A 19,543-nucleotide genomic window follows, 5' to 3' on the forward strand; every position below is an offset into this window, starting at 1 on the left:
CATCACCTGCATTTTGGCAGAGATGTCAAGGCAGACAGAGGAGTAGGAAAGCTTTTGAGCTGGATGAAGAAAAGCTTCAGGTATCCCCTGATTGGAGGCTGTTTGCATGGAGAAGTTGTAGGCATGCTGACTAGAAGTGAACATCCTATGTGATTGGGGTTTATATTTTTTACTTTCTCTGGCTGATCCTAAGTTGAAAGCAGGGACAAAAATTAGGGAAGCCATCAATTATTAATCAAGTCCTGCCCATTTGGGGGCAATTGTTAAAGGTGTTATTGCTTCCAGGGCTCATTGCTGGTGACAGTGATCTTACTTCCTGCGAGTCTGACATAGTGAGAGCAGGCTGGCTTCCTAGACTGGTTACTGTAGATAATGGATTGGTTTCCTGGGCTGGTTGTTGCAGATTGTGGGTCAGAGTTCTATTTTTAGATATGGCCTGGCCACTGTCTGTTTGTATATTCAGTCTCTCAGCAGAATATGTACTCCTTCCAGAGAAGGGGAGCAGCCTATTTAAGGTCTAACCGCTAATATTAACCAGAGCTGACAGGTCAACCTGAGATTTAACATGTTTATCTTGTCATTGCCAAAGGAACTTATACTCTGCTTGTTGAAGAAACAAGATTTGAACCCATAGAGAAACAAAATTCAGCACAGATGTCACAGAGGTAAGTTGCACCAGGAAGTTAATTGTTAGTGCTATAGCTTGGTAGGAAGCCTCGTCATTTTCCTCTGATAATGGCCAGAGCTGCTACTGGTCAGGGACTTTCTATGTACTGGCATTCTACCCATCCAGCAAAGTCAGGGGATTAAAAGCATAGCTCTCCATTCTTCCCACCTGCATAGGTATTTTATCTCCACCATTGGTAGCTAGTGAACTGGAACATGATATTTTACCTCTCATCTTCAATTTCCTCATCTGTATGGAAATATCTCATCATACTCTTGTGCAAATTAGATGGGTGGATATTTGTAACACACTTAGAACACTTACATTATAATTACTGATACAAATTAGCTATTGCAATCTCATTTAGTCCTCATATCCATTCAGTCTGGCAAGTAATATCCCCACCTTGCAGATAGTGAGAGTCAGAGTCAGAATGTTTACTCATGTCTCTAAGAAACCAAAACTCATTATTCCTTTCTGCTGTGCTTCTGAATACAAGATGCCATTGCTGGGAAAAAGGACAAGAAAGTCCAAAAGTATGTAGGGTTGTAGTATCAGACCACCCATATTCATATCTTGGTTCTGACTTCTATTAGCTGTAAAACCTTGCACAAATTACTTACCACTTGTGAGCACACTGTCATTTGCAAACTGGTAACAAGATTAGTTGTTTTAATAAGACTAGGGTTGTTTTAAGGATTAAATAATGTACTATACGTGAAGTTTCCATTACAATGCCTGGCACATGCTAAGTGCTTAATACTTGACAATAATCGTTTTGGTTATTGTAATCAGAAGTGACTACCATAAAACATTCTTTAGTGTTTGTCCTCAATGGTCCCATCTTCGTGCAGTTTTCCCTTAACCTCCAGTCTAGTTTGATGTCTCCATTGTTGAATTCCTCGTTATTCAACATTGTTGAGTTCCCTTAGGTAGTGCTACAGTAAGTCAAAGAGAAAAGAGACAAATGACTCAGAGGAGAAAATGGGTTCTGCAGGGAAGAGGAATAGACAGGCAAAGAGGTAACAAGTCAGTGGCAACATAGTGACATGGAGTCCCCAAAGACCAAGGCTTCCTATCCTCCAGACTTTCAGAGAGTCAAAAATGCTTCCTGAGGCTGGGCATAGTGGCTTCAGTCCTGTAATCTCAGCATTTTGAGGAGGCCGAGGCAGGTGGATCGCTTGAGCTCAGGAGTCGAGACCAGCCAGAGCAACAGGCTGTCTCCACAAAAAATACAAAATTGGCTGGGTGTGGTGGTACGCACTTCTAATCCCAGCTACTTAAGAGGCTGAGGTGGGAAGATTTGTTGAGCTTAGGAGTTCAAGACCAGCATGGGCAACAGAGCAAGACCTGTCTCAAAAACAAACAAACAAACAAAAACAGGTTTCCTAGGAAGCAAATAGAGTAGCTGTGTCTTTAGCTCTGTGGTCAAACTCAGACATGGCCATCTGGGAGACACCACATCCCTAGCAGATGAAAGCAGCTTCCTCCTTGCCATGTAGCATCCCTTGGAGGTGATTGTTTTAATTTCAGCACTGAGTTCCATGCAGTTGACCTCTCAACTCTGTTTCTTCAGAGTTGAAGCCAAGTTGTTTATCAGATTGGTCAGAGAGAATCAGGAAACATGCAACTGAAAAATATGATAGATAACAAGTGAAAAGGGTAAAAACCTGATCAAAAGTGGGCAACAATAGTGGGGAGTAAGAACTTACAAAAGCAAGGGAGTAAATCAAAGGAACATAAAAGACCACCTCTTCCGTCACCCTGTAAAGTAGATATTACCATTCTGTTTCCCAAAGGAAGAAACTAAGTCCAAATAAAGTTCAGTTTTGCCCCCACAAATTGCTCGGGTAATGAGAGCTGAGTCATGATTTGAACCCATCAAAAAAGATCTGGAAAAAATAAATGTAAATGTTAAAAGGTGGTTGTCTGCGGGTGGTGAGATTATGGTGATTTTAATATTCTTCTTTATATTTCTGTTTTCTTCCAAAATTTTTTTCTGTTGGGCAGTTGTTACTTGTATAATGAGAGTTATTAAAAGTTAAAGTCATTGAATCTATATCAGGGCCTGGACTAAGAACAGGGAGTAGAAATTAAAGCAGTAAGGAGAGCTATCTTTAGGACCCAGGGAATCAGCGTGAGACTGTTGTTTCTGAGACTGAGAAAACTAAGCACCTAGACTGGGGGTGCACTTCAGAGTGAGGTGGGGGAAGAAGGAAGGAACCAGGCCAGGCCAGAACTGTGGCTTCTTGATGTCCAGGGACACTCAACCGGAAGTGGGCCTGGAAAGAAAACACTGACATAATAGTTGGACACAAAGATAAAGACTTAATCTGGTAACAACCTAAACTCTGAGGCTCAACAGAATCCAAAATGGGAGGGCCCCAAAAGGGGGCTTATACACCCTGGGCAAGACTCTAGACCTACACTTTGCACCTGTGTGTTTTTAACCTTTATAATAGAGCCTCATGCCCGTTGTAATTTGTGTTGCAAGAGTATGGGGTGAGAAAGGAAACAGAGGTATAGAGAGGTCAGTGCTCCAAGCCAATGAGGTGAAAGCAGAGACGGCTGAAGCCCCTCACTCTGTCACAGTCCTTTTGAGAGGAGGGCAGTCATGGGGTCAGAGCAGTGTGAATTAGGAGACAGAGCTGAGGATGAAATCTGCAGGACAGGGAAGGTTCCTACATCTTCTTCCTCAAAGGAGCAAGAGGACCTGGGGTGAAATGAGATTCAAACTTATCCTCAACATGGTCTCTGCTCTTGAAACATTTGCAAATTCCAAGCAGATGTTATGCAAAGAAAACTTTATTTGTAGAAATACATGCTGGCCATGCAGGATTCCGGGCTGGAAGATACACAATTATGGGACTGGGGAGTCTACTGAGGATGGTCAGTAATTGTAAGGTAGATGAGCAATTCCACATCAAAACTTATTCCACGACCCATCCTGAGAAGTCATTGGTTCAATTTCAAATATCTCACACAGCATTAGCAATAAGTAAATATGTCCTTAACTGAATACAAATGAATAACCCTCCTAGCCACTCTTCTAGAATTTACAAGGTTTTGTTTTACTGTACAAAAATACATCACCTGCTCTAGTCAGGTTATAAATATAATCTGTGAATTTTTTTAAAGTCTCATGTCCAAGTACAAAAATAAATACATTAAATAGCAAAAAATAAATAAATATATTAACTAATAAATATGTCCAATAGTAGAAAGATATTACAAAAATCTTGTACAAGTATGATCTCAATTAAGATGGGGAATGCATAAAGATAATCATGAAAGGAAACAATACATAAATAAGATACACTGTGACCAGTACTAGACTAATATGGTAAAGAGCTGGTGGTTTGGGGTCATGCCTCTGCAGGAATTGAGGACTGGAGCTCTTGACCTCGAATACTCTTAGCAGCATCATCACTTTCCTCCTATTCTGTCTCCTCCATCCATTGCAGAAGAATGTCTAGTTCCCCCAAAGCCTTCACAACTGCTGCCTGAGGCTCCAGCTGAAACAGATACACACCCATGTTGTTAGCAACTCATGAGACAACATTTGCTCCACGGTTAATTCTCTCTTTTATGTATAGGTCTGCTGACAATTGTGAGCAGAGCATTCTTTTCAAGATGAAGCACTTGAAGAAGTTATAGAATCTCAAGATCTCACACAAGGAAGGGAAATCATTGAGTTCATCACCCTGGGCTTATGTACAGAAACTGAGGTGCAAGGGGGTAGCAGAAGCAAAACTGCTACCTAAGACTCTTGTATCACAGAGATCAAAGTAATCAAGCTATTTTCTTTAAGAAATGTGTGTGTGTGTGTGTGTGTGTGCCTGTGTGTTTGTGTGTGTGTGTGTAGGGGTTGCCTACTGTGCATACATCAGTTGAACAGATATTGATTATGCCAATCACCTGGCTGATGGCTAGGGATGAAAAGGTGAATGGCACAATCCCTATCCACAGTTGAGTGAGGAGATTGGCAAAAACAGGCAACTAAAATGTAGTGTGGTGAATAAAGGGATGAAATTCCCACAGGATGATGTGGGAGGCCTCTAACTCTGAGAGAAGGAGCCAGCACCTTCCTGAAAGTGATGCCCAGGCTGAGTCTTTAAGGATGAGTAGGATTTAGTCAGTGAGGAGTGAATTCCAGGCCTTCCTGGCAGACATGAGAAGGTGTGAAGGTGAGAAATTGAATGGCATGGGTGTGTGTGAAATTGTGAGGTTTCAAATGTACGTACAAGTGTGTGAACATCAAAAAACTATGGCCTCTGGTTTGTGCAGCTAAAAGATCCAAATGTCACTGTAGTGACTTCTGGAATCATGGCCATTCCCTTTCCATTTCCAGAGCATCACCCAGAGAGGGTACTCTTCTAGAGCCTGGATGGGTGTCCCCTGGGTTAAAGCAAGGGCTGGTCATCATGATTTCAGAGGGCTATGAACCTGAAGGCTACAGGATGTCTAAGAGATGTCTGCAATATCCATCCCACCCACCTATGATCTCAGTTCTTAAAACACACCCATCCCAATCAATGCCAAAATTGCATATACCTCTTCAAAGTGACTCAGAATCTGGCCGTATTTCTTCATTGCTTCCTCCCCACAATGGCATGTCATGTGGGCATGCTGGAAAGCACCCAAAGAATAATAGATTATATTACAGATTCTGATTTTTTACCCTTGCCATTGACATGAAGCAGGTAGAAATTATACTCTTTCACCCACAACCGTGAGGATGCCTATTCCTATAGAAAAGCTCTTTCAGACCTCACATTTGGAATCATTAAGTTCATCATCAGCTAGGAGAGGAAGCTACCTTTTAGGCTCAAACATGGAACTCATTGCTTCTTTTTTAGAAACAGGCAGGCAGTGCTGAAGGCATTTGCCATTCCCGTACCCCATCTGGCCTCCCCACAACCCCCAGCTGTACTCTAGGAGCTCTATCCCAGAGCTCTTTGAGTCTCCATGAAGGAAAAAAAAAAATTGAATTCCTAGGTCCTATTCAGACTATATTCTGAGGTCAAGTTCAATGGTCTATTAATTGACTGCCTAGACAGAGGATACACTAATATACTGTAAAATACCTCACCTACAGAAAAAGTATAATTTCAAAAATAGAGTTATCATTAATATCAAATAGTTAGCACCTTATAGTTCTTTAGACTTTGCAAAGTACTTTTTGCCCAGAGCATATACCCAAAAGTCAATAAAACTGAGTTCTTATTACCTAGTCACATGTCTCAACACAGATTATTAGAACTTTTGGACTCAGTTTCTCCATCCATTAAATGGAGGCAGGAAAGAGAGTTTAGTTGCTAAGCCATTGAAGCTGTGTGCTGAGAGGCATCCTGTTACCCAAGATCCACACTCACACAGAGCTGGAGGTCCTTCTTGATGGTAAGAAAGGAATTGGCGAGGCTGCTGATCTTCCGGAGAGTATAATGGTCGGGGGTCTGGTAGTTTTTAAATACTCTGTCCAGGTAGAGTCTTAGCAAATGGCGTAGAAGACAGCACTGATCCCCAGGCTGCAAAAAAAAAACACAGGTGTGCTGGTGAGGGGAAAGGGGAGAGCAGAGACAAGAGCAGGGTGATGGAGATGCTCCCATTCCACATCTCCTCCCAGAGTTGGTCTGGGCCAAGCGCATACCTTTGTGTCTTGCAAAGACTCAGTCCTCCTTAAGATTCTGATGTCAGTGTTTCCATCTTTGGCTTGCTAAACAGAAGAAGACAAAGTGAACAAGGATGAGTCAGTGACTGCTGCCAGGCTCTTCAATATCAAGACTTCTCATCCACTGCCTGCCAAGAACTAGTGGGAGGTGTCCTTTCCCAAAACATTTTACATATTTGAACTACAGTTATTTCTTGGGAATACACCCCACACCCCCACCACCGGGTAACGAGTCCCCAGCCTGCCTCTTTTCATGATTACACTGTCAGGACTGCCAGGAAAGAGAAACGGACAAGGAAGGAAGAGGCTTCCAGGAGAGGTAGATACCCGCTTACGTACCACACTGCCCCGTATCTCAGAAAATCCATTTCGTATTTCCTGAAGGTTTGTGGCGATCACACAGCTTCCCAAATTGAGTGTCTTCAGTCCAGTGGAAGGAGTCCATAGGAGGTAAAACGCAGCAGAGAGAAGGCTGAAGGCAAGACTAGAGGCTTTCATCTTATGCTTGAATTCTGGAGACCACAGGAGCTAGGAATTCAAAGAGAGCGTGACTTACTGATTTCCCCTCCTCCAAGTGTCCACGGGGTGGGGGGTGGGGGGACAGGGCAACAGAACAGCCTTATCTGGCCTCAGACAGTGTGGCCCATCCATGTAACTTACTAAGAAAAACTGCCAAGCCTCCCGTGAAGAGAAGCTTTCAGGTCTAAGTTCAGAGTCTGAGTGCGAGTTGGTGCCACAGGTCGTGGCTCCTTTATTCTGTCCCCATCCTGGCTCCGCCGTTAGTGCCCAGCAGGTAAGGCCTGGAACAGCAGGCACTTGCAGTGACTAGACAGAGGATGACATTTCAGGAGAAATGTCAAAACTTGTTTTAGGGAATTGACGCATATAGCCTCCCCTTCCAGAATGCCAACGTAGCTCACCCTTCTGGTCCCCTCACACCCACAGGGGAACTGCGGAGAAACGGAGTTTCACTGAAGCTGCGGCTGCGCTATGGAAAACACCTGGGGGGAAATTGTCTGGATTTTATGGCCACACACAGGGCAAATAAACTGAGCTCTGTTTGGCATTTGTCTGAGATCAGATAGGTTATTTGAGAATAACAGATTCGCTTAAGCCCCAGAGGCAAAAGAAAGTCAATGATTTCAATAACAAGCCTACTGCCAGGGAAAGGCAAGACGTGGATGGGCAATCAGCCGGATTCCACCTAACCCTCAAGTGTCTGGGACTCCACAGCGCCCTCTGCAGCAGGACTGTAGTCAGGCACTCCTGGGTGGATTCGAGAGTACACCCTTTTCTGGCCCTGTAACTCAGGTCCTAGACCAAGCAAAGGGTCCCAAAAGTCAGAGAAGAAAGGTGATGACGGAATTCTTTATTCTTGGGTGAGGCTCCTCAGTAAGAGAGCAGGTTAGGGTGTTTGCTGAATTTTAAGATAAAATGATAATGGGCTGGGGTTAGGGTAAAACAATTGCACTCATTTTGGGTGCAAAATTTAAGGGAGCACTAAAAAACTTCAGTAATCAAGATAAAAATATTTTAATGCAATATCAAAAAGAATTAAAAAGTTTATGAGGAACAAAATATCAAAATTTTAAATAAAGACAAAATATAGACTATGCCATGCTGAGCAATATTGAAGCAAAAGGAAAAATATGTACCGCTATTCACATGTTTTCATGTTTCATTCTTAATGGTTAACTTTGTTTCTCAAAAGCATATAATGAAAATATTAGGAACAGCTCCAGTCTCCAATTCCCAGCATGAGCGACACAGAAGACCGGTGATTTCTGCATTTTCAACTGAGGTACTGGGGTCATCTCACTGGGGAGTGCCGGACAATCGGTGCTGGTCAGCTGCTGCAGCCTGACCAGAGAGAGCTGAAGCAGGGCGAGGCATCGCCTCACCTGGGAAGTGCAAGGGGGAAGGGAATCCCTTTTCCTAGCCAGGGGAACTGAGACACACAACACCTGGAAAATCGGGTAACTCCCACCCCAATACTGCGCTTTAAGCAAACGGGCACACCAGAAGAATATATCCCTCACCTGGCCGGGAGGGTCCCACGCCCACGGAGCCTCCCTCATTGCTAACACAGCAGTCTGCGGCGATCTAACCGCAAGGCAGCAGCGAGGCTGGGGGAGGGGAGCCCGTCATTGCTGAGGCTTAAGTAGGTAAACAAAGCCACTGGGAAGCTCGAACTGGGTGGAGCTCACAGGAGCTCAAGGAAACCTGCCTGTCTCTGTAGACTCCACCTCTGGGGACAGGGCACAGCTAAAAAACAACAGGGGAAGCAGCAGCAGAGGCCTGTGCAGATGCGAACGACTCTGTCTGACAGCTTTGAAGAGAGCAGTGGATCTCCCAACACGGAGGATGAGATCTGAGAATGGACAGACTGCCGGCTCAAGTGGGTCCCTGATCCCTGAGTAGCCTAACTGGGAGACATCCCCCACTAGGGGCAGTCTGACACCCCACACCTCACAGGGTGGAGTACACCCCTGAGAGGAAGCTTCCAAAGTAAGAATCAGACAGGTACACTCGCTGTTCAGCAATATTCTATCTTCTGCAACCTCTGCTGCTGATACCCAGGCAAACAGGGTCTGGAGTGGACCTCAAGCAATCTCCAACAGACCTATAGCTGAGGGTCCTGACTGTCAGAAGGAAAACTATCAAACAGGAAGGACACCTATACCAAAACCCCATCAGTACGTCACCATCATCAAAGACCAGAGACAGATAAAACCACAAAGATGGGGAAAAAGCAGGGCAGAAAAGATGGAAATTCAAAAAATAAGAGCGCATCTCCCCCTGCAAAGGAGCGCAGCCCATCGCCAGCAACGGATCAAAGCTGGTCAGAGAATGACTTTGATGAGATGAGAGAAGAAGGCTTCAGTCCATCAAACTTCTCAGAGCTAAAGGAGGAATTACGTACCCAGCGCAAAGAAACTAAAAATCTTGAAAAAAGAGTGGAAGAATTGACAGCCAGACTAATTAATGCAGAGAAGGTCATAAACGAAATGACAGAGATGAAAACCATGACATGAGAAATACATGACAAATGCACAAGCTTCAGTAACCGACTCGATCAACTGGAAGAAAGAGTATCAGCGATTGAGGATCAAATGAATGAAATGAAGCAAGAAGAGAAACCAAAAGAAAAAAGAAGAAAAAGAAATGAACAAAGCCTGCAAGAAGTATGGGATTATGTAAAAAGACCAAATCTACGTCTGATTGGGGTGCCTGAAAGTGAGGGGGAAAATGGAACCAAGTTGGAAAACACTCTTCAGGATATCATCCAGTAGAATTTCCCCAACCTAGTAGGGCAGGCCAACATTCAAATTCAGGAAATACAGAGAACGCCACAAAGATACTCCTCCAGAAGAGCAACTCCAAGACACATAATTGCCAGATTCACCAAAGTTGAAATGAAGGAAAAAATCTTAAGGGCAGCCAGAGAGAAAGGTCGGGTTACCCACAAAGGGAAGCCCATCAGACTAACAGCAGATCTCTTGGCAGAAACTCTACAAGCCAGAAGAGAGTGGGGACCAATATTCAACGTTCTTACAGAAAAGAATTTTAAACGCAGAATTTCATATCCAGCCAAACTAAGTTTCATAAGTGAAGGAGAAATAAAATCCTTTACAGATGAGCAAATGCTTAGAGATTTTGTCACCACCAGGCCTGCCTTACAAAAGACCCTGAAGGAAGCCCTAAACATGGAAAGGAACAACTGGTACCAGCCATTGCAAAAACATGCCAAAATGTAAAGACCATCGAGGCTAGGAAGAAACTGCATCAAATAACGAGCAAAATAACCAGTTAATATCATAATGGCAGGATCAAGTTCACACATAACAATATTAACCTTAAATGTTAACGGACTAAATGCTCCAATTAAAAGACACAGGCTGGCAAACTGGATAAAGAGTCAAGACCCATCAGTCTGCTGTATTCAGGAGACCCATCTCACATGCAGAGACATACATAGGCTCAAAATAAAGGGATGGAGGAAGATCTACCAAGCAAATGGAGAACAAAAAAAAAGCGGGGGTTGCAATCCTAGTCTCTGATAAAACAGACTTTAAACCATCAAAGATCAAAAGAGACAAAGAAGGCCATTACATAATGGTAAAGGGATCAATTCAACAGGAAGAGCTAACTATCCTAAATATATATGCACCCAATACAGGAGCACCCAGATTCATAAAGCAAGTCCGTAGAGACTTACAAAGAGACATAGACTCCCATACAATAATAATGGGAGACGTCAACACTCCACTGTCAACATTAGACAGATCAACGAGACAGAAAGTTAACAAGGATATCCAGGAATTGAACTCATCTCTGCACCAAGTGGACCTAATAGACATCTATAGAACTCTCCACCCCAAATCAACAGCATATACATTCTTCTCAGCACCACATCGCACTTATTCCAAAATTGACCACATAATTGGAAGTAAAGCACTCCTCAGCAAATGTACAAGAACAGAAATTATAACAAACTGTCTCTCAGATCACAGTGCAATCAAACTAGAACTCAGGACTAAGAAACTCAATCAAAACCACTCAACTACATGGAAACTGAACAACCTGCTCCTGAATGACTACTGGGTACATAACGAAATGAAAGCAGAAATAAAGATGTTCTTTGAAACCAATGAGAACAAAGATACAACATACCAGAATCTCTGGGACACATTTAAAGCAGTGTGTAGAGGGAAATTTATAGCACTAAATGCCCACAAGAGAAAGCTGGAAAGATCTAAAATTGACACTCTAACATCACAATTAAAAGAACTAGAGAGGCAAAAGCAAACACATTCAAAAGCTAGCAGAAGGCAAGAAATAACTAAGATCAGGGCAGAACTGAAGGAGATAGAGACACAAAAAACCCTCCAAAAAATCAATGAATCCAGGAGTTGGTTTTTTGAAAAGATCAACAAAATTGACAGACCGGTAGCAAGACTAATAAAGAAGAAAAGAGAGAGGAATCAAATAGACGCAATAAAAAATGATAAAGGGGATATCACCACCGACCCCACAGAAATACAAACTACCATCAGAGAATACCATAAACACCTCTACGCAAATCAACTAGAAAATCTAGAAGAAATGGATCATTTCCTGGACACTTACACTCTTCCAAGACTAAACCACGAAGAAGTTGAATCCCTGAATAGACCAATAGCAGGCTCTGAAATTGAGGCAACAATTAATAGCCTACCCACCAAAAAAAGTCCAGGACCAGATGGATTCACAGCTGAATTCTACCAGAGGTACAAGGAGGAGCTGGTACCATTCCTTCTGAAACTATTCCAATCAATAGAAAAAGAGGGACTCCTCCCTAACTCATTTTATGAGGCCAACATCATCCTGATACCAAAGCCTGGCAGAGACACAACAAAAAAAGAGAATTTTAGACCAATATCCCTGATGAACATCGATGCAAAAATCCTCAATAAAATACTGGCAAACCGGATTCAGCAGCACATCAAAAAGCTTATCCACCATGATCAAGTGGGCTTCATCCCTGGGATGCAAGGCTGGTTCAACATTCACAAATCAATAAACGTAATCCAGCATATAAACAGAACCAAAGACAAGAACCACATGATTATCTCAATAGATGCAGAAAAGGCTTTTGACAAAATTCAACAGCCCTTCATGCTAAAAACGCTCAATAAATTCGGTATTGATGGAACGTACCTCAAAATATTAAGAGCTATTTATGACAAACCCACAGCTAATATCATACTGAATGGGCAAAAACTGGAAAAATTCCCTTTGAAAACTGGCACAAGACAGGGATGCCCTCTCTCACCACTCCTATTCAACATAGTGTTGGAAGTTCTGGCTAGGGCAATCAGGCAAGAGAAAGAAATAAAGGGTATTCAGTTAGGAAAAGAAGAAGTTAAATTGTCCCTGTTTGCAGATGACATGATTGTATATTTAGAAAACCCCATCGTCTCAGCCCCAAATCTCCTTAAGCTGATAAGCAACTTTAGCAAAGTCTCAGGATACAAAATTAATGTGCAAAAATCACAAGCATTCTTATACACCAGTAAGAGACAAGCAGAGAGCCAAATCAGGAATGAACTTCCATTCACAATTGCTTCAAAGAGAATAAAATACCTAGGAATCCAACTTACAAGGGATGTAAAGGACCTCTTCAAGGAGAACTACAAACCACTGCTCAGTGAAATCAAAGAGGACACAAACAAATGGAAGAACATACCATGCTCATGGATAGGAAGAATCAATATTGTGAAAATGGCCATACTGCCCAAGGTTATTTATAGATTCAATGCCATCCCTATCAAGCTACCAATGAGTTTTTTCACAGAATTGGAAAAAACTGCTTTAAAGTTCATATGGAACCAAAAAAGAGCCTGCATTGCCAAGACAATCCTAAGTCAAAAGGATAAAGCTGGAGGCGTCACGCTACCTGACTTCAAACTATACTACAAGGCTACAGTAACCAAAATAGCATGGTATTGGTACCAAAACAGAGATATAGACCAATGGAACAGAACAGAGTCCTCAGAAATAATACCACACATCTACAGCCATCTGATCTTTGACAAACCTGAGAGAAACAAGAAATGGGGAAAGGATTCCCTATTTAATAAATGGTGCTGGGAAAATTGGCTAGCCATAAGTAGAAAGCTGAAACTGGATCCTTTCCTTACTCCTTATACGAAGATTAATTCAAGATGGATTAGAGACTTAAATGTTAGACCTAATACCATAAAAACCCTAGAAGAAAATCTAGGTAGTACCATTCAGGACATAGGCATGGGCAAGGACTTCATGTCTAAAACACCAAAAGCAACAGCAGCAATAGCCAAAATTGACAAATGGGATCTAATTAAAGAGCTTCTGCACAGCAAAAGAAACTACCATCAGAGTGAACAGGCAACCTACAGAATGGGAGAAAATTTTTGCAATCTACTCATCTGACAAAGGGCTAATATCCAGAATCTACAAAGAACTCAAACAATCTACAAGAAAAAAACAAACAACCCCATCAAAAAGTGGGCAAAGGATATGAACAGACATTTCTCAAAAGAAGACATTCATACAGCCAACAGACACATGAAAAAATGCTCATCATCACTCGCCATCAGAGAAATGCAAATCAAAACCACAATGAGATACCATCTCACACCAGTTAGAATGGCAATCATTAAAAAATCAGGAAACAACAGGTGTTGGAGAGGAAGTGGAGAAATAGGAACACTTTTACACTGTTGGTGGGATTGTAAACTAGTTCAACCATTATGGAGCACAGTATGGCAATTCCTCAAGGATCTAGAACTAGATGTACCATATGACCCAGCCATCCCACTTCTGGGTATATACCCAAAGGATTATAAATTATTCTACTACAAAGACACATGCACACGTATGTTTATTGCGGCACTATTCACAATAGCAAAGACTTGGAATCAACCCAAATGTCCATCTGTGACAGACTGGATTAAGAAAATGTGGCACATATACACCGTGGAATACTATGCAGCCATAAAAAGGATGAGTTTGCGTCCTTTGTAGGGACATGGATGCAGCTGGAAACCATCATTCTTAGCAAACTATCACAAGAACAGAAAACCAAACACCGCATGTTCTCACTCATAGGTGGGAACTGAACAATGAGATCACTTGGACTCGGGAAGGGGAACATCACACACCGGGGCCTATCATGGGGAGGGGGGAGGGGGGAGGGATTGCATTGGGAGTTATACATGATATAAATGATGAATTGATGGGTGCTGACGAGTTGATGGGTGCAGCACACCAACATGGCACAAGTATACATATGTAACAAACCTGCACGTTATGCACATGTACCCTAGAACTTAAAGTATAATAAAAATAAATAAATAAATAAATAAATAAATAAATAAATAAATAAGAAAATACTGTTGATGAGTTTCCTTCCCTTAAAACCAGGACAGTAAAATTATAATAAATTTTGATTGGGGCATAAATAAAATATTTACTCTTAAAGTCATGAGTTGTAATAAACCTACTTTTTAATTTTTCAATTTTCTCAACTATTTTAATATTTTTGAAAGAAATAACATACATAAAATGTATAAAGACATATATATACACACACATTTTATATATATATGTATGTACACATCCATATATATATGACTGGCTCCATAGCTTGGCACAGCACTGATAATCATTATCACTTACTGAATTTTTCCTATGTGCCAGGCAATATGCTAGACATTTTTTACATTTGTGACCACTCGAGATACTGTCAAATGTAGGAAAAGGAAAAAAGCAAACCAAACCCAAAAGAATCAGAGAGAACTCTGTGTTTGGAGACAAGAGAGCTGGGTCCAAATAAATCCTTGCTTTACTAGTTCCCATTGATGTGGGTCATTCCAGTTTACCCAGGACTGAGGTTGGGGGGTGGGGAGTGGTTCCTGAGATACAGAAATTTCAGTTTTAAAACTGGAAAAGCCACAGGTAAACTGGAATGAGTTGGCCACCCTACCTCTATGTGATCTTGGACAAGTCAGCTCACCTCTGAGTTTCATTTCCTTAACCCCAAAATGGTGATAATTAAACTTAACCCAGAAATTGTTTTGACATTTAAATAAAATAATCTATGATTTATACACTTAGTACAGAGTAAGTGATCAATTCATTGTAAGTAGAGATCGATGTTAGTTGTCTTGAACTAACAATTTGATGAGCATTTAATGAGCACCCACTGTCTTGAATGTTGTGCTAGGCACTGAAGTACAAAGATAAACATGATGATTATTTGTCCTCAAAGAGATTTTGTCCTCATGGAAAAAGGTCCTTTAGATGTAACCTTGAACATACCTGGGTAAATGATTGGGAGAAGTTGGTGATCCCCAGAACAATGTGAGCAGTGTCAGTAGAGGGTAAGGTCTCTTACCTGAGCTCAGGAAGGCCTGCTGCTTCTGGTCTCCTAGAAGCCTGTTTCAAGTTGAAAGGCTTCCAATTGTTTGTATCTATATATATATATGTCACATGAAGGAAGTGAGCTCAGGCAGGTGAGGGCTGGAACTCCCTTGGAATTTCTCTGGTGGCATTGCTCTTCCTCAAGCGCTTCAGCAGCTTAATTGCAGGACAGATTACCCCAACACCTTCCTCCTGGAAGAAGCACTGCCTGAGGGGATTACTGGTTGTACTGTGGATAAAGGATGTGCCTCCTTCTGGCTCCACCTTCCTGCTTGGTAAAATGATAGGACAGAGAAGATCTGAGTTACTGAACCAGAAAAGAATTCGGGGGATTCTCTTGCCCTCTCCTCTAAACCCAGTTCCCGTTAACCAAGTTTCTCCGCAACTCCAGACACTTTGGGCTCATTCCTGCTGTTTTTCCTCAGCCCTTGCTATCCCCACCATTGCTCTCCAACATGGCCACCCTTCCCTCTAGTCATCATTAAAGAGGAGACCCAAATCTTTTTTCCTGAACAACTCCGGGTTACACCAATCCCTCCCTTCTCTGACTTCCAATAGCAGATTTTGTATTTGGCAGTGAAAGCATCTAATGTTGTCCTCTGTTTCATGGAATTTGGTCTTTTCTCCCTAGTGACATTAGAAAATTTTTTTAGATTGGGACTAGTCCATCATGTAGGACCATGCTCCTGGACAAAATTAAATTCAAAGAACCTGGGATGAATTACAGACAACACTTTGAAAATCATAAAAGTGGTAGAGACTATCATATGCTCTTTATCAACTTTTTAAAAATTAAATATCTAAAACTCTGAAGTCTTATATTTGAGTCCAAAGATTCCACAGTTTAAAGGATGACTTTGACAAATGATTGTGTCTTTCTGGATCTCAGTTTACAAATCTGTAAAAGGAGAGAAACAGACTAAACAGTGTGTAATGTCTTTTCCTGTTCTGACATTCAATGACTCTTTGTGTTTCTACCTTTTGGATCAGAATGTTCTTTTCAGCATCTTTTGATATCTTCTTAAAGTTTCCTGAAAATAAAGACCATGGCTTTTTATTGTAATGCTTGATAAATGTTGAAAATATGTACAAATAACTAATCTAAATATCTCTTAAGCTACTTAAGCTCATGCCTATTTTTTCCATCATTGGTGTCAAGTCAATCATTTCTCATGATCATCCTTAAGTGTGATTAAAGTAAAATTGGGAGATGTGGTCTGATGAGAATAGTTGAAATCAAGATTTTCAGTAAATCTAGGTTTGCATAAGCCAGTCGTGTCAGTCAATTCCTTTTCATTACCTGAGAACAACCCAATTGCATTGTTTTAAATTACCTGTAATGATTACTTAAACTTAGTATTCACACAAAATCCCAATTCTATTTTTTTTTTTTTTTTTTTTTTTTTTTTTTGAGACAGAGTCTCACTCTGTCACCCAGGCCGGAGTGCAGTGGCGCGATCTAGGCTGACTGCAAGCTCCACCTCCCGGGTTCATGTCATTCTCCTGCCTTAGCCTCCAGAGTAGCTGGGACTACAGGCGCCCACCACCACGCCCAGCTAATTTTTTTTGTATTTTTAGTGGAGATGGGGTTTCACCATGTTAACCAGGATGGTCTCGATCTCCTGACCTTGTGATCTGCCCATCTTGGCTTCCCAATTCTATTTTAATCATCAAGTCTCCCCTTTTCCTATCTCAAAATACTTTTTTTTTTTTTTTTTTTTTTTTTTTTTTTTTTTTTTTTTTGAGACCGCTGTCGCCCAGGCTGGAGTGCAGTGGCCAGATCTCAGCTCACTGCAAGCTCCGCCTCCCGGGTTTACACCATTCTCCTGCCTCAGCCTCCCGAGTACCTGGGACTACAGGTGCCCGCCACCTTGCCCGGCTAGTTTTTTGTATTTTTTAGTAGAGACGGGGTTTCACGTGTTAGCCAGGATGGTCTCGATCTCCTGACCTCGTGATCCGCCCATCTTGGCCTCCCAAAGTGCTGGGATTACAGGCTTCAGCCACCGCGCCCGGCCTTGAGTTGTTTTTAAGACAGGGTCCCTCTCTGTCTCCCAGGCTGGAGCGCAGTGGCACAATCACAGCTCACTGCAATTTCCTGGGCTCAAGTGGTCCCTGGTCTCAGCCTCCGGAGTATTTGGTACTACCGTGTGTGCCACCATTCTTGGCTACGTTTTTTTTATATTTTGTAGTGATGGGGGTTTCATCATGTTGCTCAGGCTGGTCTCAAACTCTTGGGCTCAAACAACCCACCCTCCTCAGCCTCCCAAATTGTTGGGATTACAGGTGTGATCCCACACCCAGTTCAAAATACTTCATTCTTTTAAAATTCACTGCCCACATTCCATATCACATTCTGTAGAGATACCAACTTACCTCATCTCCTCTGCAAAACTTCCCCTGCCTCACCCTAATGTCTCTCTTCACCCCCGTTTCCCAAGGCGAAACTAATTCCTCCCACCGTTTCACCTTAACTTTACATTGTATATTGCTTTTTGTATTTATCACAGTCAATTATAATTTTTTAGTTGCATCTCTCACAAATAGAGAGCTCCTTGTTCATCTTCTTGGTCCCAGCACCCAAACGCTCCTGGTAGGTACTCAGTGAACACTTGATGACTATGGAATGAATATATTGATTTCTCACTGTTCCTTCTTTCTGCTGTGTTCTAAAGCATGAGCTCTATGATTTAACTTATGAGGGGACCCTGGGGCTCCCCTGACACACATCTTCTCCAGTAAGTCCTGGAAGGTCCACAAATTTTTTCAATTAAGGAATTCTACCTCAATGGCTAGAATTTCCTTATCTAATGATAGACTGTTCCTCCTGGACTGTTAGAGCAAGAAGTGAGTTTTAAGAACAACAAGTCTAATTCCTTCATTGTATAAATGGGGAAACCATAGTTCAAAGAGGTGAAGTAACTTGCCCAAGGTCATTCAGCTGGTAAAAGGCAGACCCCAAAGTTGTATTCAGCAAGTGTTCATTCCACTACATGACACTCTTAACGCATGAGAAACTCCTATAGTAAATAGCTTTTCTTAAAATGAGACTGAGAAGGAAGCTTTTCCCGTCTCATAATTCTGGTAGAGAAATGAGGCTTCAGTGGAAACAGGGTAGAGGGTATTAGCACTGAAGATCACATGGGACCGAGAGCCAGAAGACCCAGTCCTAATACTCTTTCTTACCAATTTTCAGGGTGAACTTGGGTGACCCAAGTCTAGTTTTTACACCTTTCAGGAATTCAGAGTTTCATTAATAAAATGGAGATAACACCTACATCATCTGTCTGGCTCATCCAGTTGGCAGGAGTTTCATATATATATATATATATATATATATATATATATATGCATATTTATATAAACCTATACACACAAAAGATCATTTTTATCATCCTTGTGTCTGATAGATCTTAAAAGCCATCCTTTCAATAAATATTTATTAAATGCCTATTATGTGCAAGACACTGTGCTGAATGCTGTGAGGATTGCAGAGATGCCCCAGGCAGGTCTCTGGCCACTGCCTGCCTACAGCCTTGGAGGATATGTGGTATGCTTGCAGAACCATGATCAATACTGCTGAGCGCACAGAAAGTTAAGTGCCAAGGGGCACAGAGGAGGGCACTATCACATAAGAGAGCTTGAGCTGAGCCTTGAGGGGTGGGCAGAATTTAAATGAGCAGAGATGCTGGGGAGGGGTAGAGAGGAGGGTGACGTTGAACAAAGGACATTCAGAATAGAAATGAGAGGACAGAAAGACCCACAAGGTACTTGAGGACTGGCAAATAGATTTGTTAGGCTGGAGCTCAGTTTCATGGGGAAAAGCCACGGAGAATCAAGTTGGAAATATGGCTGTAATATTAACGACCAAGAATACCATACCAAGGAATATAAATTTGACCTGGGAGTCTAGAAACTTAAGTTCTAGCTCTAGCTTTACCTTCACCTCATTGTGTGATCTTGGTAAAATCACTTCCCTTCCTTATCTGTAAATTATGGGAAAATAAATTAAATGATTTATTAAACCCCTTTCTACTTGGCTTTCTTAATTCTGTAATTCTTGACTTTTCCCCCTTAAGGCCATAGGGCCACTGAAGACTCTTACAGTGGGGGAGAGATGTGGGAATAGCTGTGCACGAACCATGGGGTCTTCAAGGGCAGCAAGTGCTTGGCACCTTGCTAGTGCTCAAATGGAACAGATTGGGGATGCAGCTGTGTTAGAGAAGCCAGGGGTATATTTCATGGGCACTTCAAGCCAGCTT

General features: G+C 41.9%; 1 protein-coding gene across 1 annotated transcript; it reads right to left on the minus strand.

The window, feature by feature from the left end:
• Positions 1-3,454: 3,454 nt before the first annotated feature.
• IL20 (interleukin 20) lies at positions 3,455-7,330 on the minus strand. Its single transcript, XM_010365667.2, has 6 exons — positions 6,999-7,330; positions 6,678-6,866; positions 6,318-6,383; positions 6,043-6,195; positions 5,222-5,296; positions 3,455-4,182 (listed from the first exon to the last, which is right to left on the minus strand). The coding sequence occupies exons 2-6, from the start codon at positions 6,834-6,836 to the stop codon at positions 4,105-4,107; spliced, it is 531 nt and encodes a 176-aa protein (XP_010363969.1). The 5' UTR covers positions 6,837-6,866; positions 6,999-7,330; the 3' UTR covers positions 3,455-4,104.
• Between the last annotated feature and the right edge of the window lie 12,213 nt (positions 7,331-19,543).

Source organism: Rhinopithecus roxellana, chromosome 8 (assembly GCF_007565055.1).
Source record: "Rhinopithecus roxellana isolate Shanxi Qingling chromosome 8, ASM756505v1, whole genome shotgun sequence".
Classification (NCBI taxonomy): domain Eukaryota; kingdom Metazoa; phylum Chordata; class Mammalia; order Primates; family Cercopithecidae; genus Rhinopithecus; species Rhinopithecus roxellana.